The sequence below is a fragment of the Fundulus heteroclitus genome, chromosome 2 (genome assembly GCF_011125445.2).
Source record: "Fundulus heteroclitus isolate FHET01 chromosome 2, MU-UCD_Fhet_4.1, whole genome shotgun sequence".
NCBI lineage: Eukaryota > Metazoa > Chordata > Actinopteri > Cyprinodontiformes > Fundulidae > Fundulus > Fundulus heteroclitus.
The window spans coordinates 4,396,898-4,424,566 of NC_046362.1; the positions used below are offsets into that span (position 1 = coordinate 4,396,898).

Below are 27,669 nucleotides of genomic sequence, written 5' to 3' on the forward strand. Positions count from 1 at the left end.
TAGAAATCCTACAAGTTAAAACAATCAATTAGATAAGCTATCCAGAGGCATTATCCATTATTTTGAAAAAAATAATGAAATCTTGAAAATTTATCGTAAAGTTTGGACAGATATACACTGGTAGGCCTTTTGACTTGGAATATATATATATATATAATAGTTGAAGTTTTGAACTAAAGATGGAAAAAATAATTTTCTACACTGACCTGCATTTTGTTTTGCCTCGCTCTTCGAGGTCTTGTCAGTACTACACTTGACTGAGTGGAACTGAGTGCATGTTGGCTCACTGCAGTTCAAGCAGAGACCATTTATTTAAGAATGTTAAGTTATGATTTTGTGTCTTTTTGTGCAGTAAATGTGACTTAATGCTCTATGGTAAGGTTTTTTATTTTATTAATTTCTGCCCTCCTAAAGTGAAAGAAGGGTACAGTTATGAAATCATTGTAGCTGATGTAGTATTTTGTTTTGAAGGGGTACATATGATGGTGAAGTTGGGCGTTTTTTCTAATTGGATCTGGTTAGATATTCTTTGTCAGTTATCAAACCCAGTTAACCATTCATTCTGGTGCACATCCACTTTAAGGGTGGACTTCACACCACATGTGGTGCCATAGCTTGTAACCCCCACTGTTCTGGGCATGTGTATGTAGTAAAATGATGTTATAAAGGGCACGGTCAGTTGCCCCGCCCCTGGCCCGGCTTGGATTTGTTCCTCTAGTGGTTGGGACATAGTGACGGTTTTAACAAACATGCGGAAAATACAGGTTACCTACTGCGGCTAGTTATTCTCGCCCCACCTCTAATGGCATTTTGTTCACTCGACTTCTGTTCCCTGAATGTTCTCTGGTTTTTGGACCATTCCCTATTAACCAGAGAGATGATTGTGTAAATAAATAAATTGATAATTAAATAAAAATAAAATCCCATTAGATCAGCATTTTCTAAATCACCCAGATAGGCCGGCCTGGCAACAACAACCATGCAACATTCAAAGTATTTTAAACCCCATTTGCTTTCCATTCTGAAGCTCAATTTTAACTTCAGCTAGTCATTTTCACCATGTCCATCCATCTGTCCATCAATCCATCCATGCATACGTTCGCTCTATCCGATCAACCTATGGGTGGGTGGCTGCTGCTGCGAAAGGTGGGATACACCCTTCACAAGGACAGTAAGTACTAGATAAAGTGTTCAGCTGGTGTACGGTTCAACAAGTTAATCTTGAGTAAACTGTATATTAAATTCACGTTTTGTAAAGCAAACTTGTCATGTCTTTGGTTTAACTCACACAAAAGAGTTTAGTCATCTGCACGTTAAAGAAGAAAGTATCACAATGGCCTACAGAACATGCATGCAATTATCATCTTCAGCTGATATGCCACCTAATCCTTGAACATCACATTTTCTGACTTAAAAATAATCATTATTTTTAACGCAATCTACTTGCTTGGGTTTTAAATTAACCGAACCTTACTTTGCCTATCAGCAAGAAGAGTTTAACAAGCAGGGTTTTGTTGTGCTACCATCTGGTGGACATGTGTGGGACTACAGCCCTCTGAGACTGGTTTAATACATACTTAGTTGACTTAATGTTAAAAGATTACTGGCAGTAAAATACAACCACTTTATGAGTTGCAATTAATGAAAGGAGAATATTTAAACTATGATTAATTTCTTTGAGATAGCTGTATTTACAGCATGTGCAAGTGAAAGCTTAATGAAAACAGAACTACTATATCACTGCCTTGTCAGTTCCGTTTGATCTGGTTTTCTTACTGTTTTAATTAAATACTGTTCCGGGTGGATTTTTTTTTAATACTTCATCCAGGAGGAGTGAATGCTGCAAGTCAGTGACTTCATGCAATCTGTTGGGTTTCCTTGGAATATATGTTCAGAATATATGTTTTACTTTGCTCAAGACAGAAATGCTCCTTAAAAAATATAAGTATATTTTTTATATGAGACTTCCAGTTTATCTTATTGTCAGTCATTATCCCAAGAAATGTGTTTCATGTACTCATGTATTATTAATACAGTTGTGAAATAACATCAATTTGGTTTTACTTATGTTTAATAATAATTTGTATCCATCAAACAACATTTTCAGTGTGTGTTTGAATGTGAGTGTTGCAGTTGTGGGGGTAGCAGAATTTTTGTCAGTGCAAGAAAGGGGGCTCTTGGTTAAAAAGGTTCTGAAACTCTGAGATTATCCTAAAGAATTATTCTGCGTCACGAATCGGTACAAACTTCTCATGAACTTTGGTAGAAAAAGAGCATTTCCTTTTCTCCGGCTTCGTGTCTTTTATAAGCATGCTTTTTTATGCAAATTATCTACCCTGACTTTCTTCTTGTGACTTGAAGCCAACACCAGGTTTCTTACATTCACAATGCCATACGTAGGTTGATGGAAGTTGTTACAGTAGCACATGCTGGTCACTTGTTTGCACACATGTCATGTGTTACTGTCTGAACAGCTTTTGTCTCAAGCATCACAAGAATTCATGCTTCAAGCCTGTAGATTAAACTGTGATCCATTTTTTTTTTTCACATATTTTATTTGCTACTGTCTACGGAGCGGCCTAATGTTGGAAATTTCATAACTTAGTCTTTAAAATATATGATAAACTGTAAACTTTGATTTAATATTAACATAATCACAACAACGACTAGAAGTTCTTTAAGAATGGAGAATGTTCTGTTCTATTTTTTTGTAATGTGAACTAAGAGGCCAATGGTACAAAGAACCTTTTCAGTCCATGCAGTACCATGTAAAATCTCTTCACACACCTTTTGAATGGGCTATAAACTACCTCTTTGTGGAAAATTTCAAAGTTCCACTTTGAAGATCCTCCCCCTCCTTTTGCTTTGCTTCCTGGACACAGTCAAATCCTAACTTTCAACTAGCATTAAATCCTACAGACACCATCCAGCTAAAGGTCCTTATTGTGTTGATGATATAAGTAACACAATGAAAAAAAAAACAGACTTCAATCTTCACAAAGATGTCTCAGATTTGTTTTCATGTCAAGCTAAATTTACAGAACAGGCAGTCTCAAGCTGCTGTGCCGCTTTTCAGTTGATTCTCTGAGACCTCAACAATGAATGATGCCAAACAGCTTCTCTTGGGTCTGCCTAGAGGAGAGAAATCATGTGAAACATCAAATATTTTAAGTACATTCACAGAAAAAAAGAGAGTTAGGCACGAAGTTCACTTTTTTTGACATTTTGTCATGTTGCCTACCAGAAACTTGAATGTGTCATGGGGATTTTATTATTCCAACACAAAGTAGTGCACAATTGTAGAGTGGAAGGAAAACAATAATTGTTATGCAAATACAAATATAAGAAAAGTGTGGAATGTATTTGGATTCAACCCTTCAACTCTGATACCGCTAAATGGAGTTCACCTGTATGAAATCTATGGCATGGCCGTAGCTTTTATCTTGCGAGGGTGACGCCCACCTGTTAGCTCCTTCATCAAATTTGTTGGTACAAATGACTAAAAGTGTTGAGAGAACTAATGCAGGTCCTTCGAAAGTTGTGTTCTTCTAACGGCGCCCTTCTTTTTATTCATGAGGTAAACGAAGACTCATCTCACTTTTTCTGTTGTTTTTTGTTCTGGAATTACTTTTTCAAATGAGATTGAGAAACTTCCAATATGCACAGCAAAAATGTATTTTTGTTTAATAGTGCTTTTTAAAAGACTGTGGGTCAAAAGAAAGATGTTTTTGCAATGTCCCAGTTAAATTTTTTTTTTTATCTGACTGGGATGCTGGGACATGACGTGAATTGGCGCTATATGAATAAAACTGAATTGAACTGAGTAGAAAGTCTCCATAGACTGAATCCTTTTCTCATCTAATCCTTGACATCTAGTGCACCTCTAACCCTGGAGCAGTGTTAGGATTCGAAACCAGTACTGCTTGTCTTGAAGCCTAGACTACAGCATGTATTTAATAATTACATTTAACAATTTTAATATTAATTAACAGCTGTCTTGTAATTATTACACATTTAATTTAAAATTCCAAAAACTGTTTAAGACTGATTTTAATTATTTTAAAAACTGATCAAATATGTATCCTAAATTTAAATAGGCTTTTTTTTCTCCAAGAAAAATAATGGAAATAGATTCCTTTCTGTTTATGTTGAACGAATAACCAAAAAATAACCAATGGCATCCTTTAACAGGACATACAGCAGCCACATTCGGTACCAATTCCCTTTCACTCTTCCTTACTGTCAAGATTGAGTATAAAGTCTTTAGGGCACAAGTCTAAGTCAAGTTTGAAGTCTTTAATTTTTGCAACAAAAGAACAACTTGATTTGATTTGTCATGGTCAGAGTTTAAAATTCTAGCCGCCATCTGATACAAACAGCACAGTGAAAACCATAGAACATGGAAGATAGTCCAGGGATAAAGTTGTGGAAAAATTTAAAGTGGGTGTAAGCTATAAACCAACATTCAAACGTTAAACTGCATATTGGGTGTCAGCAATGGGGGGATCTGTCTATTTTAGTGGCTAGTCCAACAACATGGAACACTCTTCCCTATGATCTAAGCTCCATCACTGACCTGCATCCATTCAATGCCAAACTCAAGACCCATTTATTTAAAAAGGCATTTTACTTGATACTTTATTTGTTTTAATGTGTTCTGTATTTATTTATTTATTTTTGTAATGCTATAAAGCACTTTGGCCAATGCATTACGTTGTTGAAAGATGCTATATAAATAATGTTTGATTTGATATTTAGCACCTGGAGTATGCTATAACTGTAAACTAACTAAAACATGGCTGTTCACCTAAACTGACAGGCCAGGCAAGGAAAGCATGCATTAGAGGCACAACCAAAAGTGTCCATGGTGACTCTAGAGGAGCAACAGCTCAGGTATGAAAATCAGGACAATTGTTAGCCGTGCATTCCACAAATCTTGCATTCATGGGGGAGTAGCAAAAAGACAACCCATCAGTTAAAGCAAGACTGTATGCAATTTTTCACAAGCCATGTAAGTGACAGCAGACATGATGCATGCAAAATTCTGAAAGTAAAAGAAAACTAATAGTGCACATCACCTAATGCTTGAGACCAAGTTGAAGGTTCACCTTCCAGCAGTAGAACATTCCTCCACATACACCCAGAGGTATAATGGAATGGTTTATATCAAAACATATTCTTGTTTTAGAATCTCACACCCAAAGTCCAAAATGGATGTTCACAGATGTTCTCCATCCAGTCTGACTGAGCTCCAGCTATATTCAGTGAATGGACTAAAAGATCCATCTCTTTAGGGGTATGAATCTATTTCCTTTCAACATAACGACTTAAAGAACGAATTGCAGCAAAAAATGGCTTTACAAAATAATAACTTAAGGGGACTGAATATAAATGTATGCTATATTTTTGTAAATATTATTTGTAAATTTAGACAAGTAGATAATTTTACTTCCAATTTAAAGTTATGCACTTATTTGTGTTGGTCGTTTAAGTAAAGTGAGGTTGAATATTTTTTCATGACAATGTAGCTGTGGATGCGTCTTTAAATTATGCTTTTTTTCAGTCTGGAAAATTATAAATCATTGTGTAATAACTGCTCAAGACTAGATGTTATTATGGCATCATATTGCCATCTTAGAATCGATTTCTGTCTTCACAAAGATTATTGTAAAATTTAAGTATGAACGCTTTTACAGTTTTCCAATAATTAAGTTCTTATTAACATCGACAAAGTAAAATATCACTTAATTAATCACTTAATTCGTCACAGTTCAGTTCTTGTTTCACTTTTAAACCTCTTGAAAGCAAGAAATATAAACACTTATTTCTAAATGAAAATGCTAGCTAGTACAATGTGATGAGGTAGCAGTTCCCTGTGAGAGCACTGCTGAACCTCCAACTGCTACCACATTACAATCTGATATGCGTTAGCAATTACAGTAGCACATGCTGGTCACTTCTGCACATTTGGATAATGGGTTCCTGATTGAGTGCTATGCCAGCAGAACAACATCAGTGGGGCTGAGAAGATCCTGAAGACAATTTCAGGTCACAAACAGGCTGCAGGACATTTAGGGTGGGTGAATGATCTGGACCAGTTGTTCAACAGGTTTGATCAGACACTCATATTGTACCTCCACTGGCCCAGTCATCCCTATCTTTGATGACTGACTGATAAGATAAGATAGACTTTATTGATCTCACTGTGGAGAAATGCACGTGTCACATCGGCTCAATGCCAAAAGGAGGAAAAGGTGCATGAGGTATATACAGTTCGTCCAATGACTGCTTTTCTTCCCCAAACTTCACACCTCTCAGCCATCACCCACACCCTCCACTTCAGAGGACTCCATCCTACGCCCCACCTCCCCTATAACTATCCTATCCCTTTCAACAAGAAAGGCAAAGAACTGGCTGTGGAAGATCAAGGTGTGAAAGGCTGCAGGTCCGGATGGCATCGACTTCAGGCTCAAGCGATCCTGCGCAAAGCAACCATGTGACATCATGGGATACATGTTCAACATAAGCCTGAAGCTTGAGAAAGTACTGCTGTTATGGGAGACCTGCTGTGTGGTCCCAGTGCCAAAGACATCACATCCGATTCACCTAGAAGTGAGAGGCTGGTATCATCCACCTTGCAACTGACACTCAAGAGGTTGGTCTTCAACACTTCTGCCCCCTGGTAAGGTGTTTGTTGGATTCGCTATGATTTTCCTACCAGCCTGGCGTTAGGTGGATGAGACCATTATCTACATCCTGCACCAGGCTCTGATTCACCTATAGAAACCTGAAAGCACCGCAAGGGTCATGTTCTTTGATTTCTCCAGTTCTTTTAATACTATCTAGCCATGACATTTGAAGAACTAGCTGGAGTGGTCAGGAGCGGACCACCACCTGTCCCAGTAGATACTGGACTACCTCTCTATCGGCCCACAGTATTGTGAAGACACACAGAAGTGTGTCTGACAGGTTGGTCTGCTTTATGGGGGCTGCACAGGGAAGTTTGCTGGCTCCATTCCTCTCCACCATCTACACTGCAGATCTCTCCATCAATTTTCTAGGGCTGCCATCAAAAAAGGTCTCTGATGACTCTGTCATAGCCGGCTTCATCACGTCATCACAGGGGAGGACGACTGTACAAACAGTGGACCCAGGAGTTTGTGGCGCTAGTGCCAGCGTAACCATCTCCTTGTCAACCCAGGGAAAACCAAGGAGTGGTGGATTTCCACATGTGCAGACCCACTACTCTAACAATGGTGAACATTCATGGAACTGACATTGAGATGGTGGACTCTTATTAGTACCAATGTGATCACCTGAACAATAAATTAGCCTGGAGTCATGACACTGTTCTTTATAGGGCCAGGACAGACTCTACCTGCTGAGAAGACTAAAATTGAGTGCATGGAGTACTTCCGGAGACCAGTTTTGTGTCTGTGGTTGCACCAACTATCTTCTTTGGTGTAGTTTGTTGAAGCAGCAGCTTATCTACGGCCGAGAGGAAGTAGTTACTTAAGCTTATCTGGTTATTGTATGCCTAGCCACACATAGTATATTCCAATTTGCTACAAAGAATAGGATTTTCAAATAGAAACAAAACCATTTCATTTGACTTGTCTTGTACAATGGTCACTCCACCACTGTGTTGTCTGCGTGAAGATATCTTAGGTGCAGTGAATCAATGTGATAATAGTGTCACAAGAAGTACTGAACAGAAATGCAAATCATGACCATGATTTCACACGTGTGGACATCGATGATTAAAGTATTACTTATGGTTGTACTACTGTTCTCTATTTTGATGCATGAAATCAGCATACAATCACACTATAGTAGTCACAGCAAGTTATTAACAAGAAGAAAAAAATATCACTGCACTTCTTTTACTTTAGAATTTTGTTCTTTTAAATAGATCAAGTCAAAAATAATTTAGGGCATTATTTGTCATTAACAGCACTCAGAAAAGCACGTTTATATGGTTCATATTTACAAAAATAATACCAGATATCTACAAAGCAACTGGATATTTTAGATATCTAAAAAAAAAAAAGATACAAAAAGACACGACTTATTCAAAAGACTTAACAAGAAGATTTGTTCTAGTACCTCTCAGCAAAAGTACCTTAAAGTAATTTGTGATCTGTTGGATAGATCAAAGGTTTACTAGGGAGTAGTAAAAATAGAATGCTTGTGCACAGCCTCGAGAGATTCATAAAATTTTAACCAAAGTTAACAAACCCGAGCATCCTCTTCATAAGACTGTAATTCATCGACAGAGTTTCTTCAATCAGAGCCAGGAAATCCTCCCCGCCCGCCCATGGCAATTACCATACATGATGATTTTTTGAAAATATCTGTATAGCTTGAGATCCAGGCATTTTTAATAATTTCCCTTTGGGATTAAAAATATGTCTGAATTATATTGAGCAGTGCATAAAAATTATGTCATGGTCAGTAGTTAATAATACTGAATGTTGTAGCCATTTTTAGATGGTATGTAAACCTTCTTCTGTTGTGTTTGCCTCTGTTGTTTTACATCTTTTCTTTCTGCTTCAAACTAAAAATCACACTCAACACATCATGAAACAATGTACACTTTCCTTAAAGCAGCACAGTGTAAGTTTTGACACAAGTATTAGCTTGATTTGACATATATTAAATGATTTATTGAAAAGTCAGCACTTGGCATGTATTTATACAGTACATGGGGGTGCTCCTCTCAAAAACTCCACCATGTAACTTGAGAGGGTCGGATGAATGGGTCATGTAGGAAACTGCTGTGACAAAACAAACAAACAAAAAAACAAAAACAGACGTGATACTTAACTGGTCAGACATATTTTTGGTTCTCTGATGTAGGATTTAATCTAAAGGGGTGAATGTGGCCTTGTCTTTACAAACAACTCCATGACTTCTCAATCTGCTGGTTCAAAGTGGTCTGCTGTCAGATTCCAAAACATGGAGGGAGACTGTTTAATTTTGCGACGGTGGAATGTTGCCAGTGACCTTCAGGGATGCTAAACCTGAAAGTTACAGGTCTAGTGGCCCAAGTGGCTAACTGGTACACAGTGCTGCTTTAACCAAGGCAAGCGATTCTTACAAACCCTTAGTAGATTTTGTCTATGCCCGTTGACCTCAGTTTTTTTTTCCAAATGCAGCAATCAAAGCTCATAACAGAAGAAAATTGAAAATTCAATAAATGTTGGTATTGAAAAAATATAGAACTTAAATTAATTTGACATCAACCTATAAAAGTAACTTTAGCTTTATAAGAGTTAACAGTGATTTGTCAGGAAATAAATGCAGAATATATCACTTCTTGTCAGGAAATCAGAGTATGAGATATAAAACAAAGTGGACGAGCTAAATATCGAGTTCATGAGATGAAAAAAGGTTATGTGATGTCCACTTTTGAAGAGAAACAACGGCGTCTCATAGTAACACTTACTGCACAGATATTCCATCTCCAGACCTGCATAGCAGTGGATGGGTCTGACAAATTCTTGTGACAAATCGTCTGATATCCTTGTTAGATCCATCGTCACACATCAGCAGACACATGACTGCAAGTCAAAGTAACCAAAGCTTTCATTTGCTCACGAGCACAGCAGAAACATTTCAGAGTGGGACAAGAGATTACAAAATACCAGAGCCGCACTCTTCTTGAATGTGACACCACGTTTCTCTGGTGACGTGTGGATGTTGTTCACGGGATCCCTTTTACTTCTGCAGTCAGCCGAGAGTTTTAATCCCATCGAGTGTCGTTGCTAAAGGCCAACAGAAGAAACCCCACTCTGTCTTACCTCTGTTACCAGAATGCATCTTACGACAGAAGAGAAGATAGAGCTTGGATTCCACTCCGCATTTGGGGTAAGTAAATTGTCATCTGAATGCTCTTTAAACGTTTCAGCAGTGCTTTGTGGCTGAAAGATTTAAGTTCACATAAAACAACATAATCAATAACCAGGATGTTTTATTTTTCTTTGTTTATTTTCTGTAAATAATGGATACAGGAGTGAAATAAGTACTGTGCAGTGTAAAGGCTGAATATAAGCCACAGTGGAATGCAGCGACTAAAGCGTGCGTGCGTTTCAGCAAGCACGAGAATATTTCGGTGAAATGAATTTGAATGGTTTAAAAACATATAGGCAAAAAGTGTTCTCACAATCTAGACGCCAGACTTCAAGCAGCTTCACCACCCTAGTTAAGATGCTTAAACACAAACCCTAAAACGGACACGGTTTGGAAAAACGGTGGACATGAAGAGAAGTGTGTGCGTCGTGGGTATTATTTTTGTAGTGGTGACCTAAATTTGTTTACACACTCACATTATGGAAGCTTTTCCTCCTCTTGAGCCTCTAATAAGTGTTGGGTTGTGCTGCAATGTTACATGTAGGGGTGACTGTGCAGTACTTCTGATTAAGCTTAAAGTTACTGATGAAAATCAGTTTCTTATTCTATGTGGTGACATGAATCCCACCGTGAGTGCGGGAATGGTGCAAAACAGACTCCACAGGGTGTGCAAGTGTTCACAGCTGAGTCAGAGATTGATATTTGTCCTTTTTTCCCCCCACTCACTATTTGGGGACTGGGAACATAAAAGCTAGTACGCAGATGTGTGAGCATGTCAGGCAGTCAGCGCATGTACACACAGCAGCATAATTAGCTACATTCACATATTGTTCACCACCTGGAAGTCGTAGTAAGACAGAAACTACCTTTATTACAGTAAAATCTTAAGTTAGCAGTAGGCAGTAGGATTGTAGCCATACATCAAGCTCACAAGACACAATGAGCCAATTTACAATAATGAGTTGGTTGGAAAAAATAAATATTAGCGATATTTCTATGGAAAATAAAATTCCACCTTTTGCTTTGTTTTCAGAAAACGTTGAAATAATCTATAAAAGGAGTAAAATAATTAAGATCAAGAAAATTACAAGTCTTTATAGAGTGTCTTCAAGTGACTCCATTAAATTAGACACCGCTCTATTAGAGGTTTAATACCATTGCACGTAAAGATTTAATTTCCGAATTCCCACTTATGCCCACTGCTTTGGTTGGCAGAGACCAGGAGAGAATAGTGACAGTAAAAATAAATTTTAAAGAAGTAAAGGCAGCATAGGTTTCCAGAAATATTGTAATAACTGAACACGTGAAAGGAACATTTGCTCAGCAGGTACACTTAACTTTTGCATCTGTCATTTTATTGCTTTATTGGGACCTTATACACAGGACACTGAACGCAGAAAGGTGGTCAGAGGTTTACGTGGGACGTGTAAAGCAGGTGTTGAATATCTCGGCAAAAGACAACGCACTTTGTCATGAGAATGATCTCAGATGGTATCCAGCCAGTCTCATGAGCCACGGATGTGCAGTATCTTACAAATGTGGATGGATGTGCTGTTAGAGCACGCTGCAGCTGAATAGCTCTATAAGTTAGTCTGCAGGTACGAAGATAATAGTTTTCATAATTAATACAACTCATGACAAATGATAATTGCCACAACCCCCAAATATGTGAAGCTATAGCTTGATCCAGCAAAGATGTCATCGATAGCTATCTATGAATAGTAATACACTGAAAACTGTCAGATTTAAAAATGAGCGGATATTTTGTAGACTATTTTACCAATCATCAACGCACACTTTATCCCAACAGCCAACTCCACATGCTGTGAACTGGGCACTGTTTCATTAGCCAGCTGGGATGGGTGGCCAGGAGGTGGCTGTGTGCTCTAACGCGGCACAAACCTACACATTCCCCTGTAGGCTCATTCATAAAGTTAGCACTGCAACTAAAGAACACTATGTAAGCAAACAAATAAAATGATGTTTGTACTAAAATACTGGTCGAACACACACAGCCTAGATCTGAAAGCTTCTACAGTTTTGCCAATAACTTGTGTTTCTAACCTAGTTGTCTTTTCTTTAGGATACAAAAAATGCTTAATAGACCTTGGTGTATGGTTATGTGCTCAAAATGTTGTGGAATTTCCTCTTATTCCTTTCACTTTTCTGATTTTCTCAGAGTTTTATATCTGGTTCAGTGCAGCATTGGAGGTCTTAGTGACTCAAAAGTTAAAAACCAATTGAAGTAGATAAAAGATTGATAGCACTAAAGAAACAATTCTTTTCAGTGGGTCAAGGTTTCTGTTCCCTAGCGCTATGTGCTGTCTGCTGGATCAATTTCTGTCTGTTTTCCCATATGTGTAAACCTTTTCCAGTATCTACTCTCAATTGCATTTCTAACTTTGAGATATTTTATGTTTATTTTTGTTTTGTTGCTTTCCAAGTCTAAAAAGTATCCTTTAAAAGTCCTCTAAAAGGGGAATGGGCTTGACTTTGACGACAAATAGTTTATGGCTAAAGCAATGCTGAGGAAACCACTGTACAATTCTATTTACTACACCGTGCAATAATCTGTGCAATAATACTGTTAAATAATCCATTTTAATAAGCGACTTCAGCTGTATAGTTATCGCATTACCTCACTGTGGCTCTTTACCTGGTACCACTTAATGTACAACGTCACTCCATTTGTATATAAGTCACCTGAGTGACATAAGTCATATGTGCTGCTTTATTTCCCTTGTACTTTTATTTTATTTTTATTTTAAATTTTTTGTTACACTGTATATATGTAGACACACTGTACATCCCTTATACCTTATGCACCTTTTTCCTCCTTTTTGGCACCTTCTTTTGTTTATTAAGCCAATGTGTGACAAGTGAATTTCTCCACTGTGAGATCAATCTCATCTTATCTTATCTTATCTGAAAAGCTCTGGTTCCACTTTCCAATCCAGGGTCCTTTTATACAAATTATCATTTGCAGTTGTATGTCATTTTTCATAACACCGTCCCTTCTCCCTTTCCTGGTCAGTCTTGTGCTTTTACCTGGGTTTATTTTTCACCAGAAACATCCTAAGAATATAGCAAAACTGATGAGTTGTTTGCTTAAAAATGGCTTTACTAAATGCCTTCATGGAAACTCAAGAACTACACCCATTCATTACTTCAAATTAAGTCTCATAATTACAACATGTTATGACATTTTTAAATACTATTATAATATTAGGTTAATAGTCACTTACTGACGATGGCTTTGTGACAGAGACTTGTGGTATTTTAATATTACAAGACCTTCTGTTGCACCTCTAGGTAACAGCAGTAGATGTAATAATTTTGCTCCTCCTAAATTTGCCACAAAGTTTTTTATGATTTGTTTCCGAAACATTTCAAAACCATTCTTTTTAATGAATGTGTTTTTAAAATTAACCTGTGAAATTTTCTCTCTTTTTTTTATTATTGTGCAAAAATTCACGAGACAAGAAAGACAAAACAGTCTTTGTTTGCCAGTCACAGATTGTCAGATTGTCCCATTCCTTTTAAGGTTTCAGGTATCAAGAGAGGAATGGGTTGAAAGTCCAAAAACAAAGGTGAGATTGACTAAAACGTGCTTCTTACTTTAGACTTTCTTGTCCCAATAGGAAACAGTTTTCCACAGACTGCTCTCACCAGAGGGCAGTAACAATGGAGCACTGGACACAACATAACACTACTGCACAGAATACATCATAAAAATACAACAATAGTACAACAATAACAAACAATTTAACTTGTGTCAAGTAAGATTTGAAAATATCCCATAAAATATTTTGGAGCAAACCTAAAACCATAGAAATTCTCTTATCCTTTCAATGTAGGGTAAAAACAGAAGGTGAAGCAACCACAGTGATTGAGTAGATTGATTGACGTTCAGTGAGCTTGTTCCAGCACAAATAAACCGCTCACTTCCTCTAACTTCTACTGCAAATTTGCAGATCATCTGAAGTACGTCATCAACAAAGCTCTGCAAACTAGAGGCCTCATTAGTCATGTGACCACAATATCCCTTGTCTTCCTCTTGCTGAAACGTATCTTTAAATTATAGTAGGTCTAGTTTCTTTTTGTTTGTTTTTTCCAGGATGTCTTGCTGTCAATCACCAACAAACGGACTGTTTTCGCAGCTCCAACATGTAGATTCTTATTTTCATTGGTGTAAAGGTCAAAAGGCACATATAACAGCACACGGATGCACGTACAGAAAAATCCCACCAGCCAGATTTAGTGGTAATTAATCACACATAATCTTGTCCTGTCCAATATATAAAAAAAATATTTTGAAGTATTAATTTAATAGATTAAAGACAAAGATGATTTGCTACATAAAATAGCCTTTTTTATATAGTCTGTTACAAAGATCAAAATATCACAAAGTGCTTCGCAGTATAGTACAAAATCCATACAGCAGAAGTGTACATACAATACAAAAAACAGAACACTAAAGTGTAAGTAAGTACCACAATCTGTTGGACCATATTAACAATTATTGTCTTGCTGATAATGATGGTGGATTATTAGTCTATGGATGTGCTAGTAAACTGTTTTTGTTCATGTAACAGTTCTCAGCAACTTGAATGATGAACACCTTATCTTCCTTAAAACCATGTGTCTCAATTTAACGCACACATATGGAGCAAGAACTTTGCAATGAGATGATCCACTTCATAGATGGCTTTTTGTCTATCTCTAAGATTTCTGAAGACTTGAACTGAAGTAAAATGGAGAATAAATGTAAACAGTAGTTTATCTGGAGTTACAGCAACATTTCTGTGTCTCTTGCTTTTTCATTTTTAAATTAAATGACAATTTAAAGAGCAATGTCTCGCTTTAACCGAAAATAATTCATGCAACAACTATGTGTGCATGAAATCATCGAGGGTACAACGTGCCTGCCCTGTAATTGCTACAATGCAGTTCGATAGCCAGTAGATGGAAGCAAACGCATGCACATGCTAGCTCCAGGACCTTTTTGTTTGGAGTTTACTACCTGCTGAGAAGCTGCAGCACTAAAGTAGATAAAAAAACAAAGGGAAACACATGGCCTTGCATTTTTGCCGGTGTCAGCTTTGTAAATCTTGTGTGTGACACGAGTCAAGATGAAATACAATGAAAGGGGTCTCTTTAGAAGAGACAGCCCGCTCCCCCTGCCGGTGCTGGATCTGATACGTCTTCTAAAACATTCGTGCAAGCTGTTGCTGCAGTTTCTCACACCTTCTTATTTATTACTGATTCAAAACGTTGCATCCATAGAGAAATCATTGGTTCAGAACAACACAGAATGCACTGATGTATTTCAGCAAACTTGAAGACACACCAGATGAAATATGCTTCTTGTCATGAACAGTGTTCCCCTCTCCGCGTTTCCCTGCTTTCTGTGTCTATAAAACAGCTGCACTGGTGTTTCACAACCTTTAAGGGACCAATTTAAAATGTATCAAAGGATTTCTAAAGTTTCTGGTAACTGTCAATGTTTCTTTGTGCATTTACAGTTGTTAGGGGGCTTATTTCCATTTCAAAACGGCTCATCGATTTAGTCTGACGGATACATATTGTTGACATTTGTTTGGTGGTTTGTCAGGAGCCAGATGCAAAACAGGAGGGCTTTTCAATGAGCATCTTTCACACAGACAGCAAAAAACAATAGCTTAAAAAGTGACTGCAAGTTATTTCAGATGATGAAAATAACTTTTCTGAACTGAAAATAGTTGAAATGTTTCTCCATTTGAATTCTAAAGTCTTTTTGATCAAATTAAAATAATACTTGTATTATTTTAATTTGATCAAATAATTCCGATATGAAATGTGCAGTTACAGTCAGAAGTTTACATACATTCACAAAAAAACATTTTTACAGTAGTCACATTACAACCACAAACGTCATGTGTTTAGTTTTGATGCACCATTTATGTGAAAGGAGTCAGTTGAGGTGGGTTGAGCATCTGATCTCAGCTAAGCAGAATTCAATGGATGATGGATGACCAAAAGAATCCACTGCATTAGGTGGAAGAAACATTATGTATGGTTCTTCAGTTGTTTTTTTCTAAATTAAATATCTGAAAGCTGTCGAGTGCATTTATATTCAGCCCCTCAGTCAATATTTGGTACATACTCCTTTTGCAGTATCAAGAGCTGTAACTCTTTTTGCATCTCTCGCAGCTTTATTAGCTAACATTCTACTTTGCAAACTAACTGAAACTCAGCCAGATTGGATCAAAAATACATTTCTAAGTCTTACCTCAGTATCTCAGTAGGATGTAGGTCTAGATTTTGACCAAACCATTACAATGAGTATTGTTTGATCTAAACCATTAAGCTTCTAACAGGTTTTTTTAAGGGTTGTATTGTCTTCTGTTCCATTCAACAATGGGTTTATTGTGCTTGTCTGTGGCAAGATGTGTTGAGTGCAAAATAAAATGTATTCCTTGGACAGATTCTATCCCCTTAGCTCACCTTGCCCAGCTTGTCCGTTTCAAGGGTACCAGAGTACTGGGCTGACCCAAATATTTGATTCAGATGTACCGGACAATAAACACATATAAACGCTGTAGACCACAGGCCCCCAATAACTGGAGTTAGGTTTTGGTGAACGGCCATGTTTTTCTAGCTTTTGCAGTAAGTGTGTTTTAAATGCTCCGGGAACTGTACAGTCTGGGTTAATGTTTTAGAAGATAACTCTTTTTTAAAACTTCTCCCTGGCCTGTCTGATGTGTTTTAATGATGCAGTTTGTTCACTAGTGCTTTGAATTAAATCCTGTCTGAACCTGGAACACATACAGATCTGACGTAAAGATATATATGGAGGATATTTAAAGCAAGGTTAGGTTAAAATAGAATAGCTTCAGATTTGAAGATCTTCAAGAGCAAAAGGGAAGCTGAAAGAGTCTGGCACAACTGCAAACCCTCTGACGACTTGCCCATCCATCTAAACTAACACACTGAGCACTTCCCCCTTCTGGGATGGTTCAGTCTTTTCTCTCTCTCATTGTTGTATAAGTCTAAAAGTCTTTGCAGTATTGTGAATGTTTCTCATCTGTTCTTAAATTTCATTAGACTTTGGTACCATGTTTTGCTTTGTGGAATCTTTAGCCATTCTCTTTCTGTCAGGAAGGTTCAATTTAGGTGACTTTTTAATTCTATAGGAAATAATTGCACTTGGGAGTGGCAAATAAAGTGATCTCAGCTTTTCAAAAGCAAGGTGGTTAATCACAGTCATTTCTTGATTTATCAAAGGTGTTTACTGTTCTGTTTATCCTTCTCTGTGTTCTCCTCCTTTGTTTTTAGTGTCGAGACTAAACCAACGAGACAAAGCTAAACCAGGACTCATGCTAGTCAAGTTTCTTTTTTTGGCTTGGAAACTGTTTAGATTAGAATAGATAACCCGTTTACCTTGTTTTCTTTTGCTGTGCTTCTTTTCAAGGGCAGTGACGAACAGCCACAGCTGACTGACATTGTGGAACCACACATAGATGAGTCTCTGGGACAGACGGTGGACCGTGGTGTAGATTTGGTTTACTCCCTCAATGATAGGCCGCCATGGTACCTCTGCATTCTCCTCGGCTTTCAGGTAAATAAATATCAGCTTATCACTGTTAAATAAAACATAAGGCAGTCAATAAAAAAACGGTAATCAGTTGGGGATTTGATTAATTTACTGTACCACTACCAACAGGTTAAATTAATAGCAATATGGCTCTCTTTGGAAATTTGTTGGACAAAGAACCCAAAATGTCATTGCAATGATCAAAGTGAGCCAATCAGACCAAAGCTGTTTTTTGAGTTACAGTACAACTATAATATTTACTTGCAGAAAACTAACAAAGTAAGAGTATTCTACTTTGTCTGGAAAAAGAGGAGCATTAGCTGAATGAGAACAACATTAACAAGCTCTATGAGCCATTGCTGGTACTTTTTCCTGCTCCTCGCACACATCAAAATCCACTATGCAAAGGTGAATCCTATACATGAGCTACAGCCCTTTTACCTGGGTAAAGGAGAAAAGTAACATGGGTCTCATGTACAAAATATTGTGTGGAATCCATACTAAAAGTGTACGTACACCAAAAAAAACCCTGAAAAAATCTGATTTGAAAAACCATGCACATGTATGCCATTTTCCTTTATAGTGTAATGCACCAAGAAGAATACCCAATAATTCAGCCAGAACACATGAGTAGGTTTAAAGGTATAGAGCCACGTGATATGCTTATAAAAAAGACCAAAAACCATTTGATCATAATAAAATAACGTTATATACACCAAGCCTCCATCTTGATAGTGTTTTGATAGTGCTCTTTGAGAAAAAGGCTTTCAAGAATCTGGCAGCAACACACAGGGAGAGGTGGGTATACAGAAAAGATCACAGGTGCAACCAACTCCCTTTCATTAGCAGCGTCAGGTATTGCTGCCTAGATGCCTAGATTGATCACTGTTATTTCATGGCTACCAATGGCAGTCATTGAAAAAAGTAAAGAATCTAAATTTTACAGAAAGGTGTTTATTAAATGTGTAAATCAGAATTAAAAGCACAAATGTTGTCCACATTAAAATAACCAGTTAAAAAGTGAACTTGGTTGCAGTTTTAAATGTCAGATGATAACAATCCACTGAATGTTATTGCAGAATGCAAAGCTCTATGAAGTCTAAAGCAGTTTGTTAGCCAGTCATTGTCATTGGACAGGAAATCTTTGATCCCTGAAATCGCGTTCCCAAATCTACTGTGCAGTGTCCTTTGCAAACAGTAGCAAACATGACGTCATACACGAAAGACCAGAGGCAGGCAGAGGTATCAGAGAGGAGAATTCAACAGAACTCCAGAGTCCAGTCCAGGGTCTTGATCCACAATGCAAACAGAGAGGCAGAAGTACAGGGAGACTAGGCAGAGAGGTTGAGTCAGGTAACATACACAGGTTAATGTCCAGAAACTGAAGACCAGCAGAAGAGTCAGAAAAGGGTGAGGCAAATAGGCAGGAATCCACAAAAGGAAGGCAGTCAATGACCGCTGGACGATCCACTCACAGACAAGGGTATCGAGAATCTGGCCCCTGCACACTGGAGGAGACAGGTATAAATAGGGCAACACACAGGTGTGGCAGCACCTCTAATTAGGGCAAATCACAGGTGCAGGACATCAGGGGATAATTGCTAGAGCAGCACAGGGAGCAGAGAGTGACGTCAGCAGTCAGGAGCAGAGACACAGAATGACAGCAAAGCTGTGAACGTGACACACAGAACACATTCAAGAACTTGGGAGGCGCATGATGAGTTCAAGGTGATTTAATAAGAAAATAAACCAGGCTTACAGGCTGAAAGGGAAGCAGGAACCCGAAACCCAGCATGGATGAAGACGGAACAGAGTAGTTTCACATATGAAGACGGAGCAAGTTGAGTTCAGCAACTAGAAGTTAATATATATACAGAAAAAAAATAAAAAAATAAAAAAAAAAATATATATATATATATGTGTGTGTGTGTATGTGTGGGAGGGTAGATGGTAGGAACAACAGGTCAAGTAAATTACACAGCTGGAATGAGTTAAGGGCACTTAAGCGGAAGGGAAATAGTGGTAATGAGCTGGCAAGGCAGAGGCAAAACTGAATCTAATAGGGAAATATGAGAATGAACAGATCTGAGGGGAAAACCCTAACTAAACTTAAGGAGCAGCAGATCTAGCAGAACTACTAAAATAATATTTAACATAAATACTACCAGAGAGCTAAACAGGTGTCAAAAACGAGGATCATGGGGGGAACAACACAAAAGTGCACATAAATAGACTGCAGGATCACCAAGGAGCTAGAATAGTAATGACACCTTTGGGGATCCTGACCTTCTTCTTTTCTTTCTACCATCAGGTTTGTATCACCAGTCCTTTTGCAACACTAACTCCTCTTCAAATCGGGGTTAAGCCTTTCTGGTGTTAGTAGATAAAACTGCATGCTTTGTGCCCATCGCTAGTTCTCTACCACATTTAGGTCTAGGCAGCATGCTACAAGGGCAAATCTATCCCAGTATGTGCATGTCTTGCTTTAAGTATTATTTTTAAATATATACCTTTTTACATCCCTTTCTAGGCTCTTAAGCTGCTACAGTCTATTTTCTGAAGGCAACCCACAGCTCTTTTGATCTTACCATGGTTTTCAGTCTCATCGAAAACAATCAGTATCACAGCAACATTTCTGAAATTTAAACACAAACAAAACCAAGTTTAAATCCTGAGTAACAAAGTTCTAATCATATGTATCTGATGTGATACAAATTTAGCAATGTGAAATGGGAATAAGGTTTCTCCTGATTCAATCCACAAAAGAATAATGATTCTATTCCATTTTGCAAAAAGCTTAAAATGTATTTTTTAATTGTTTAGTTAAATTACTTGTTTTCTTTTTCAGAATTGTTAAAATATATATTAAACATTTAATATGTTCTGGTATGTTAAATGTTAAATATTATTTTTGTGAATGTTTAGGGGCTTTACATATCTTAGTTTGTCTTTTATTAATATTATTATTGTTGGTATTATTAAGATTATTATTATTATTATTATTATTAAGATTATTATTATTGTGGGTTTTTCTCCATTGTTTTGGTCAAATTCAGCTTTGACTTATTTGTGTTGCATTGCTAATGCATTTAGGCTCCAGAGAGAGTGCTAGTCTCTGTTCAAAGAAAACAATATTGTATTATAAATCTAATATTACATATAAGCTCTCCTTGACCTAAGTTTATTATGGCTTTCCTTGTAAAGTAGTTTTTCTGCTGATTTCTATTGTTTTGTAAAACACTGATTATAACAAAATCTGTGTTACTATCGTGTGATACACCCACAGCATTCTTTCTGTTGTGCTGCTTAAAATCAATCAGCAAACACATTTTTTTCTAAGCAATATCACTGAATAGACTCCAGCATGTCTGGCCGTTGAACACATCAGATAAACTTGTCATGTGAATAGGATTCAGGTTTGTGAAACCCTAATGGGTCTAATACCAGCACAAGACAGCTGCTGTTCTGTTTCTTATTTTTTTTAATGTATGTAGCCCATAGAGTAAATTATTCAAATAAGTTATAGACATGTATTATTTTCTATTAAACCTAAGATTTGATTTTGGTACAAAGTAATCAAGTCTGTCAGATCTAGAATCGGTAAAGATGATTTGTTTAAAATTATTTGTGTATAGCAAAACACAGAAAAAACAAACAAACGAAATACTTTAAATCATGTGGTGTCGGCCATAGGGCTACCTATGTTTTCAGAATTTATTAATTACATCATATGATTACGAGTAAGGTATGGGAAAATGTGTATAAGAAAGTGTCATGCTTGTGCCTCCACAAGGAAATCAGAGGACCATGGGGTCACGAGTTTGTTTCAGAGTTAAGCAACCATGACATAACAGAGCAAAATGGATAAGTGTTGGTCATGAATAAGCGATTTAATATTTTTGGAGTTTAGTCATTTGGTTTCCCTCATGAGCCCCCAGATGATCCACGGATGAGCAGGAAGTAGTAGTAGAGATAATATCTACAGTGCTTTTTTCTCATTTTACCCTATCACAACCACAAACTTCAATGCATTTTATTTACATTTTATTTAATGGACCAACAAACAAAGGCGGCTAATTATAAAGTGGCAGGACAATTATACATGGTTTAAACTTTTTTTTTTTTTTTTACAAATAACAGTCAAATAAAATTAAGGCATGCATATGTAATCAGACTCTTTCCCAATACACCAAAATAAAATAAATTCAACCAGTGTCCTTATTACCTGATCAGTAAATTGACTGCTTGTAATTTCTACTCAGTGTTATATCCAGGTCTTTGAAAGCTGTGTAGGTTTGTTACAAAAACATCAGCAAACAACATCAGTAAGACCGAAGAACAAAGTAGACAGTTTGGAGATAAGGAAGGCATTTATCAGACAAGCAGTCATTGACCTGTGTAAAACTTAAGTAGCTGAAGAAATTCAAAGCTCAAGTGTGAGAGTCTTTTGACAGTTCCACTAAAGGTTGTGCATTCTGCAAATTTGGAGTTGTGGTAAAACTGCTTAACTGTTGAATAAGCCATAGAAAGCCATGCAGAGCAAATACCAGACAAGTGCAAGAATATACCGTGGACAAATGAGATCAAAATTGAACCTCTGTGTGGTAGAAATCTAATACCCTAAAAACCCAGTAACAATTGCAACTGAACAAGCAACCGCCATAACATTATCACTACCTTGCCCGACAGTTGGCACAGTTTTCTTTGGTTTAAACATCTCACCTTCACTCTAAGTACTAATTGTGGGCAAAGAGCTCACTTTGCCTATCATCTGACAAAAAAAAAAAACAAAGTAACCCCCCCCCCCCCCCCCCCCCCCAAATGAATTTGGTCTATGAAATATGTTGGCTTTGGAGCAGGACTAGTGACCTCTGTGTTATTCTTCATTGTTCAAACTACTTTCCTTCTATCTAATGGTTACAGTTTCAGGAATCCTAATCAGTCTGGAAAAATCTTAATTTATTTCCAGACTTAATTCCCCATCTCATACAATTGTTGTATACATCGTACCAAACTAACTTCCTCACATCCACCCATTCTTCGTTGCATCCCTCAGTTGTCATCTGCTTCTTTTAATCTTTCTTTCTTTCCTTGTTTAATTCCTTTTATCTTTCTTTCCTTCTCATGGAGTGCTGGCCTAGTGGTTAGAGCAGCGTGCTTGCACTCAGAGAAGGATGCAAGTACCCGGTTCGATCCCCAGTGCCTGCACTCTGGGTCCCTGAGCAAGACCCTTAACCCCAGAACGCTCCCCAGGCGCCGCACAGTGGCAGCCCACTGCTTCCCTAGGATATGGGTTAATAGCAGAGATACCACATTTCATTGCTCTGTACTTGTGACAATGCAATGACAATTAATTGAATTCTATTGTATGTTCTTCTTTCTTTCTTTCCTTTATCCATCCCTTTCTTCTTTCTTTTGTATTCATGTGTCCTTCATTCATCCTTCATATCATTCTGTTTTTCTGTGTCATTTTTGGAATTACTTTGCCAGAACACAATGGAGGAAGACGTACGATACCTCGTTGGAAAAGTAAAGGCTCGGTTATAGTCGCTCTTTGGGATGTCGCGTAGGTCTCCATGGAGGGTGTGTGAGCCTGAACAAGCACTGTAGAGTTTACACTTGATGCGGATGCAGGGTGGGTAGGGAGGTCTAAAACAATGAGTTGGGTTCAAGATCTCTGCGACAAACTAAATGAAACTACTTGGGCCTGATCTGCTCCGACATCAGAGCACCTCACGTGTTCCTGGGAGATGCAGCATTCCCAGTGACAACTTAGCAGATTTATATAAGTTGCATATGTTGTGGCTTATAGTAAGGTGTGTTTGCATCCAAGCACTTGTCAAAGATGTGAAGGTTTTTAATGTTTGTACATCTTATCTTACAGATGCCGACCTTGATAATTGGCAGAAGGTCTACAATTACAGACACTCTAGAGCTAGATGAGTGCTCGAAAACCCATTTGATATCCTGGCATTGCGCTGGGGAATTCTAGTGTGGCACATTGAATTTCACCTTGACAAAAGACGATGAATGTGGTGAATTCCTGTGTGGGCCTTCATAACATGCTAACCCAAAGTGGTGCAACAGCCATATGCAAGAGCATGTAGACCAGCCATTAAACTGCAGAATGAACCAAAATCCTTCTTTCCCACATCACAAGATATTGTACCTTGGCAGGACTCAGTAATACAGCGAGGATGTAAACTGAAAGCATGCGATTTGACTGTCATTACTTTATTTGATTTGACTTTATTTGTGCACTTTAGACCAGACGTCACCAACCTTTTTGAAACTGAAAGCTACTTCATTTGATGTTGTGTCATACGAAGGGCTACCAGTACTGACCTTTGAACTAGAAGAGTCAGAGTTCACCCTTACTTTATGTAAAATAAAATAAAAAGATTTCATGCTTTGTTATAGATGTTGTCATTTTTAAATCTATATAAATGTTAGTGTGTTTAAACAAGAAGAGTAATGGTATAAAATTAAGTTTCAGATGCAGCTCACTGGTGGATTAGGCTATTTATTAGAAGGCTCGTGGGCAACACAGTTGGTCCTCAAAGGCTACTTGGTGCCCGCAGGCACCATGTTGGTGACCCCTGCTTTAGACAATGTTTCAGGAACACACCAATCAAAAAGCAGTAAAACACCAGCATCCAAGCCACAGAACCTGCCGTTATTTGTGAGGATGCTTCTGTGCCCGCTCAAGTCAGGGTGGATGCTTTTGTGCCCGTCCACATCAAGGAAGACGCTTTTGTGCCCATCCACGTCAGGGAGGAAGCTCCCTGACGTGGATGGTGCTGCCTTGAAGGGTGCAAGGGGCACCTCTGTTTCTGTCCCTGAGGTTCCGGCTCCTGGCTTTGCTCCAAAGTTCTGCAAGAAGGGGATCCAGGTGGATCCACCTCTAGATTGGGCACCAGTCTGGCAAATTCCAGCTTGATCTTCAGAGGTATTCTGAATCACCGACGCCCGGCAAGAGCCCTGCACCGTTATTGCCGGTCTCCAAGAGCCCTGCACCATTGCCAGCCTCCATGGGTCTTCTGCCAGGGATCATGCCATGATGGGCAAAGCCTTCAGAGACTCTGCTTCGTCGGGGAAGTTCTCCAGAGAATCCGCTTCACTGAAGTCTGCCTCCGGGACCCCCACCAGAATTATTAGTTCGCCCTTTTTGGGTTGCTTTTGTTTTGGATTTTTTGCCCTCCTATCGAGGACCCCTCTGCCCACCATGTCTGAGTTGTTTTTTGTTTCTGGACTTTTTAAAGGCTGTTTCTTAGGGCGTCTAGTATCTCCCCTTGAGGAGGGGGTACTATCATGATTTAGGTTTTCGTTTGTTTTGGTTTGTGGACTTTTCTGTAATCTTCTACACTCCCCTCAGCCACCACTCATCCTCCATTCAGCTCAGCTACCTAACAGCCACCACTCTGTACCTGATCAGCTCCAGCTTTTGCAGTCAATTAGTCTCTATTCTGATTACCTGTCAGGCTCCCCATATATACCTGCCTCACCCAACCTATCCCTACCAGATCATCTCACCTTGCTTCATGTGTGCTGCTGCTCTGTCTCAACTAATTTCCGTGTGCTCAGTGGGCTGGACTTTTCTGCCCTGTTTGTGTTTAGCCCTCACTGTTTTATACTACGAGTGACTGTGCCCTGAACAAGTCTTCCTTATTTCCTTGTGAGCTCCAGCCACTTGCTCTGCCTATTCTGGTGGTTCCTCTGTCAGCATCGCCTGTTCTGATCAGCTCCTGCCTTCAGCACTGGTTCAGGTCTGTCACTGCCTGCTACCCCTGTTCTAATCTGGTTCTGCTTGACCGCATCATCAGCCATTAATCATCTGTCAAGTCTGGTTCTGCTTGCCTGCCACAACTCATCCTCACAATAAACCTTTCAGAACTCTATTCTGTGTTCAGCTGATTATTGGGTTCTCCAGTTCATTCATTACACACATTAAAAGAACAGTGAAGAAAATGCAAGAAACTTTTAACATCAGCTACCCCTCCAACACATTCCCATCCTGTGTTGATCATGTTTTACACCGTGAAATTTTTGCCAATCTCAGGTATCAATCAGACTCATTCCCTCTCCACAGCACTACGTCCTTGCCTTTGGTGGTATCATCGCAGTCCCGCTGCTCCTGGCTGAGCCTCTATGCATCACGGACAACAATGTGGCCAAAAGCCAGCTCATTTCCACCATATTCTTTGTGTCAGGATTGTGCACTCTGCTGCAGACGGCCGTTGGAACCAGGTAACAAAGCACCAGGGAAATAAGCCCTCGGTTTATACAAGGCTTAGCTACATAAACTAGAATTTTCAGATGTATGTAAACTTCTTTACCTCAGATTTACATGTCGTAAATCTGAGGTCCTTGGCTCATTGTAGAAGGCTATTTATTACTGTATGTGTGGGTTGGTTTCTGTTTGCTGTTGGGTTGATGTACTTTTTATTTTTTTAAGCATGTGTAAACTGAATGAATATCCCACATAATAATGGCTTCTCCTTGCTCAGGTATGTTTGAACTTCTAACCCTTGCGCTGAGTGACTGCTGCAATGGTAGAGGAAGCTTTTAAATGATAGTTTATTGGGGATTTACTGAAAGTAAATCTGTGTCCACCTACATGCTCTGTCCTGGATTGATTTGGTGTGAGTCAGACGGTCACTGGGCTGTGTGCCACACAAATGCTAGGAGGAAGACTTTCTCTTTCTGGTGAAATCCTTGTACTGCCTTTACTACACTTGGCTTTATATCGCTGTGTTTGAATATTTACAGTTTATCTGCTTATGATTTCTGTTAATTGAGTTTATTGATCTTACGACTCGCTGCAAGTTTCTAATTCTGCATCTGTGTTGGAACACTGTTCAAAACCGTGTGCATACACATTTGTGCATCAATCAGCCTGTGCAAATAGCTCAGGTCTTTGTTCAAGTTCTCCACCTACATTTTTGGCAAATGGTTAAAAGGTCACATGGGATCCAAGCAAACAGGGTGTCACTGAATGATAAGTCAGTTAACCTTTGTTTTTATTGTACCTTTCAAATAGTTTACTAACACCTGGAATATGCATGTACCTTGCAAAATCATTCATACTTATTGAAATTGTTCACATCTTTGCCATGTTCCAGCCACTTCTATGAATTTTATTGGGATTCCATGTAGTAGATTCACACAAACTAGTTCAAATTTGTCAAGTGGAGGGAAAATGATAAGTGATTTTCAATGCTTTACATTTTTAAAAAAAGGACATACATATGTAATCACACACACAGAATTCAGCACCAAAAGTCACCTATTTAGTAAAAAAGGTCTTATATGTGTGCAATTTAGTACAGCTGTTATCTGGAGACCTTTACATAGAGCTCAACAGCAAAAAAAGGCTCTCCAGTCAGAAGAGCCCAAATGCTGAACATTGGGCCTTACATGAAGTCATGGCTACTTAATATGGAGTGCTAGGGTGCCAATCTTATCAAAATTGTAGTAAACATAGATTACAAAATAAAAAGCAAAGATTTTATTTTGTCTAAAATGTGTCTGATCCTTTATATTTCAGCATTCCCATTCCATTTTGGGTTTATTTGGAGTTATTTTTGTGTAGGCTTAAATACATGCATTTCAGTAATGAGGCTTTATGTATATTCCTCAACTTCCATGTGACTTCTTGCTGGTCTCTAATTGGTGACTGAAAGATTGCACTTTTTGTGTCATTCTTCATCCTATCGGATCACTCTGTCTATCTATCAATCCACGTAACTCCCCAGGCAGCATAGATATACAGGCACGAATGTTACTCACACTTGATGAAAACGGAAGAGTCTGAAAACTACAGTAGGACAGGAGACACTGGCTAACACTGGCAAAGTAATAATATCACGAGACTAACCCTGGAGGAAGGAAGCAGATAGAGGAACTTGGATGGTACAGCTCAGACTCAAAATGGACCCTGGATAGGTGTTCTAGTAGAGGTGTTAATGTGTTTTCATTCCTGGGATTCCAGTGCATGCCCCATTTTTATCAGGTTTCTGTATGCAAAACATTAAGTGTGGAGGAGGACCAAACATGTCTCTTGTAAACACAATCCCTATGGTAAAACATGGTGTTGGCAGCATTGTGGTGTGGTGATGTTACTGTTAAGCAGGAACAGGGAAGCTGATTTTTGATGATTTAAGTCCGTGACCTGATTCTGGTCTGGAACTATAATAAGCCAAGTTGCAATTAACTAACTGAAGACTTTGGTTTAAAGCAGC

At 38.4% G+C, this 27,669-nt stretch overlaps 1 protein-coding gene across 2 annotated transcripts in view; it reads left to right on the top strand.

Moving 5' to 3' along the window:
• Positions 1–9,633: 9,633 nt before the first annotated feature.
• The window catches only part of si:dkey-106n21.1 (solute carrier family 23 member 2), an 82,889-nt gene continuing 64,853 nt past the window's right edge, over positions 9,634–27,669 (top strand). The window contains exons 1-3 of one of the 2 annotated variants that reach the window (XM_036146029.1): positions 9,634–9,870; positions 17,306–17,452; positions 25,518–25,675. In XM_036146029.1, coding sequence (XP_036001922.1) covers positions 9,817–9,870; positions 17,306–17,452; positions 25,518–25,675 — 359 coding nt within the window. In that variant the 5' untranslated portion in view covers positions 9,634–9,816. Of the gene's footprint in view, positions 9,871–17,305; positions 17,453–25,517; positions 25,676–27,669 lie in introns of those variants that run through there. The other variant, XM_036146035.1, reaches the window with a different exon arrangement.